This window comes from Pelophylax lessonae (assembly GCF_965119305.1).
Source record: "Pelophylax lessonae genome assembly, chromosome: 6".
Lineage (NCBI taxonomy): Eukaryota > Metazoa > Chordata > Amphibia > Anura > Ranidae > Pelophylax > Pelophylax lessonae.
Genome location: NC_138773.1, coordinates 140,033,397 through 140,036,978, shown reverse-complemented (window position 1 = coordinate 140,036,978; position 3,582 = coordinate 140,033,397). Strand labels below are relative to the sequence as shown.

The 3,582-nt window shown below is 40.1% G+C and overlaps 1 protein-coding gene across 1 annotated transcript; it reads left to right on the top strand.

The window, feature by feature from the left end:
- The first annotated feature begins 1,383 nt into the window (after positions 1-1,383).
- LOC309557803 (transformer-2 protein homolog beta-like) lies at positions 1,384-2,520 on the top strand. Its single transcript, XM_082260568.1, has one exon. It carries the CDS (start codon positions 1,702-1,704, stop codon positions 2,212-2,214), a length of 513 nt encoding a protein of 170 aa, XP_082116694.1. The 5' UTR covers positions 1,384-1,701; the 3' UTR covers positions 2,215-2,520.
- The last annotated feature ends 1,062 nt before the right edge of the window (positions 2,521-3,582 follow it).

The following is a 3,582-nucleotide window of genomic DNA, read 5'->3' as shown; positions in this document are numbered from 1 at the left end:
TTTCATACTCAGATGATCACATGTGAATAATAATAAAAGGTCCCATAGTGTAAAACCATTTATTTCAGAGATAAATAAAAGAGATTGCACTTACAGGAAAACAGAATGAAAGCGCTGAATCAAAGCCAAGGTACCTTGAGAACGTCAGTTTTGACGAAACGTACGTATGAGATAATTCTGACAATAGTATGACGATTGTATGACAATCATTTTATGGCAATAATTGTTGTGACACATGAATAACTGAATGAGGGATGTATGTGTATGGCTGTTAGAGTATGTATGTGAGGAGGTAACCCAAGGGTGTGTGATGGGAATGGAGGGAAAGGGGGGAGGGGAAAGGAAGGGGGGAGGGGAAAGGAAGGGGGGAGGGGAACCATACTTACTAAGTGTAGTCTTTATGGGGAAATTAAAAAAAAAAGATGTGTGTGACAAGGGAACAAAACCTAAAATTGTAATAATGAAAAATTAGGGGTGGAAAGGGACACAGAGCAAAATAGACAATTATAGAATGGTATTTATGTCTAGTTCCTCATTTAACGCATTAGGCCTGAGAGAATCCAAGGTGTAGATCCAGAAGGTTTCTCGTTCACATAGTAACGAGAAGTGCTCAGCTTTAGGCAGATGTTTAGGAATGGATTCTATGACCCAGACCCGTAGGCCTGTGGTGGATTGTTGGTGAGATTCTAAAAAATGTTGAGGCACTCTGTGCTTGTCACAGCCTGTCTCGATGAAGTGTCGACAGAACCGTTGTCTGAGGGGGTAGATGGTGCGCCCAACATAGTACATTGTAGTTGGAGGACAAAAGGACCATCATGTTCTTGGTGCATGTGCTCAGATTGTCCTCCCATTTCTGCCTTAAATCCAATGATGTATTAGGGATATTCGGAAAAAAATTGTATCCTAAGGCCTTTGGGATTATAACCTTCCTGTATATATCTTTCAAAAGACCTGCCATGCCAATCAAGGGCTGATTTTTTTCTCCAATGCAGCACCTAGGCTGGAAAATAAAAAAAGACAAATCGGATAAAGGTTTGGATGTTTCATCATGAGTAGCAAAAAAACTCTGCATGAGAGCATCCCACTCGTTGCCCTTGAAACCTGACATATTGGGGAGACAAAGAAAAAAAAACACACACAAAAACTTCCTGTTGAGAAAATCTTTTGCTTCAAAAAGAGTGGAAAAAAACTGAGCAGGGAAAAATCCCCCTTGAGCGTTTTGAACACCCCACAATTTTATACAGAGCTGCTCAATTACACTCACAGAAAATTACTGGTGGCATCCATCCCAAATTATTTGTAGAAAAACAGGGAGGATTTCCTCAAGAAGACGGGGGAGAGGGGATGTTTAAGATGCCTAAAAAGTGGAAATCCGATCATCGGACAGCGAAAATGAGCGACAGCGGGGAGCAGAATTATGGCGATCGGGAGTCTCGATCTGCTTCAAGGAGCGGCAGTGCTCGTCGATCAGGCAAATCCGCAAGCCATTCCCCGAATCGATCTGCATGATCAAGGTCTAAAGAAGGGTCCAGACATTCAAGACCAAAGTCAGGATCTAGGTCTGAATCAAGATCTAGGTCAGGAAGAAGTTCTCAACGTCATTACACAAGGTCCTGTACTCGTTCATGGTCTCACAGAAGGTCTAGAAGCCGCTCATATAGTAGAGACTACCGAAGACGTCACAGCCACAGTCGCTCTCCCATGTCAAATCGAAGGCGGCATATAGGGAGTAGAGTAAGTTCGGCAAATCCGGATCCTAACTGCTGTTTGGGCGTGTTTGGCCTAAGTCTTTACACAACGGAGCGAGATCTAAGCAAAGTAGTTTCAAAGTATGGTCCAATAGCTGATGTATCCATTGTGTATGATCAGCAATCTCGACGTTCCAGGGGTTTCTCGTTTGTCTACTTTGAAAATGTTGAAGACGCAAAGGAGGCAAAAGAACATGCAAATGGAATGGAACTTGATGGAAGACGCATACGTGTAGATTTCTCAATTACAAAAAGGCCCCACACCCCTACACCAGGAATATACATGGGAAGGCCAACCTATGGAAGCACACATCGCAGAGATTATTATGATCGAGGATATGACAGAGGGGGATATGATGACAGAGAATACTACAGCAGATCCTCCTACAGAGGTGGCGGAGGGTGGTGTGGTGGACAGGATTGGGACCAGTTTTCTAGGAGATCTCCCTCACCGAGGTGGATATAGATCTTGATCCAGATCACGTTCCTACTCTCCACGTCGATACTGAAAGCTGAATAGATTCAACCATCTGAATTATGAAGCAAATGTTTTTGTGCATACAGTAATGCTTACCAGTGAAGTATGTTATAAACAGCTTTTTTGTGACACAAGTTCTGGTAGTTTTTGTTAATATTTTTTTTTTCTGCTCCTGTAGACAAACCCGTGATTTAGATTTATGCAGAGGTTTTGCATGCATTTTTTAAATGGTTTGACTTGTGATTACCAATTTTCCTTAAACCACTTTTTTAAAATAAATGTCTTTCAAAAATATTTTTTCTTTATGATCCACTTCACCTTTATATATTTGCCTATTCAACCCCCCCCCCCCCCAAAAAAAAATAGTTGTGCTGATCACTTAACAGCATTCATAAATCAGGGTGATAAAAATCAGTGTGGGCAGAAAGTATTAAATATAATAGACCTTGGTACCTTCCTAGTCATTTACTTGTGTTCTCATTCACATAACTGTAAATAGGGAAGCTCTGTTTCCAAATATGTGCCTAGACTTTCAGGATATGTTGCTTTTTTGCCATTGTGGACTTGGGTGTCAAACAACTGCAACTTTAATCCATTTTTTATTTTATTTTTCCAAATAGATGACATTGAAAAATAAAATTGGTTTGTTTTGGTATGGGTAGTGCAAGGTTAAACATCTGTTTGGATGCATCTTTGCATATTAAATTCTTGAAATGCTAATGGAATCCGTATGGAATGTATGAAGCAAAAAATATATCTAAAAAATAATAACTTTATTTCAGAATGACATAAACAATCTTGTATATAATTTTCCAAACGCAATTCTTTTAAAAACCACATGTATTTGTAAAAAACCTTCAGTACACAGTCAAAAAAATGGGAAAAGGCAGATACCACATAAACATATATGTAAATGCAAGGAATACATTTTTTCCATAGGACCCCAAACCCCTAAACGTTTCAACTTGATAAAGTCTTCCTCAGTGGATATATTGGTCCACAAGTCCTTTAGCGCACATCTACATGCATAGTACAAAAAATAAGTAAGTAATATACATATGCATCATACTGAAGATACATCTGGAGTATATACACAGATGGGTGAGAAACTTACTTGAATATGTGGTCCACTCAAATTTATATCCTAAATTTAACAGCTGTATACTGTATAGGTTGTACGATCCCAGTGACCCGGGGACATATCAGGACGGCGGTCCTCACCCAGGAACAACAAGGGGCAGGGGTAAAACCGGACAGGAGCAGACCTGGCGGGAGAAGAAAGGGGAAGGGGAAAAGGAAGAAAAGAAATGCAGCAAAGGAAAAAAGAGAACCTTGTGAAGTAATCCCAAAAAGAGA

Bases quoted from the DNA above. Each gene is read 5' to 3' on its own strand.
- LOC309557803 (XM_082260568.1), top strand. From the start codon at position 1,702: ATGTCAAATCGAAGGCGGCATATAGGGAGTAGAGTAAGTTCGGCAAAT.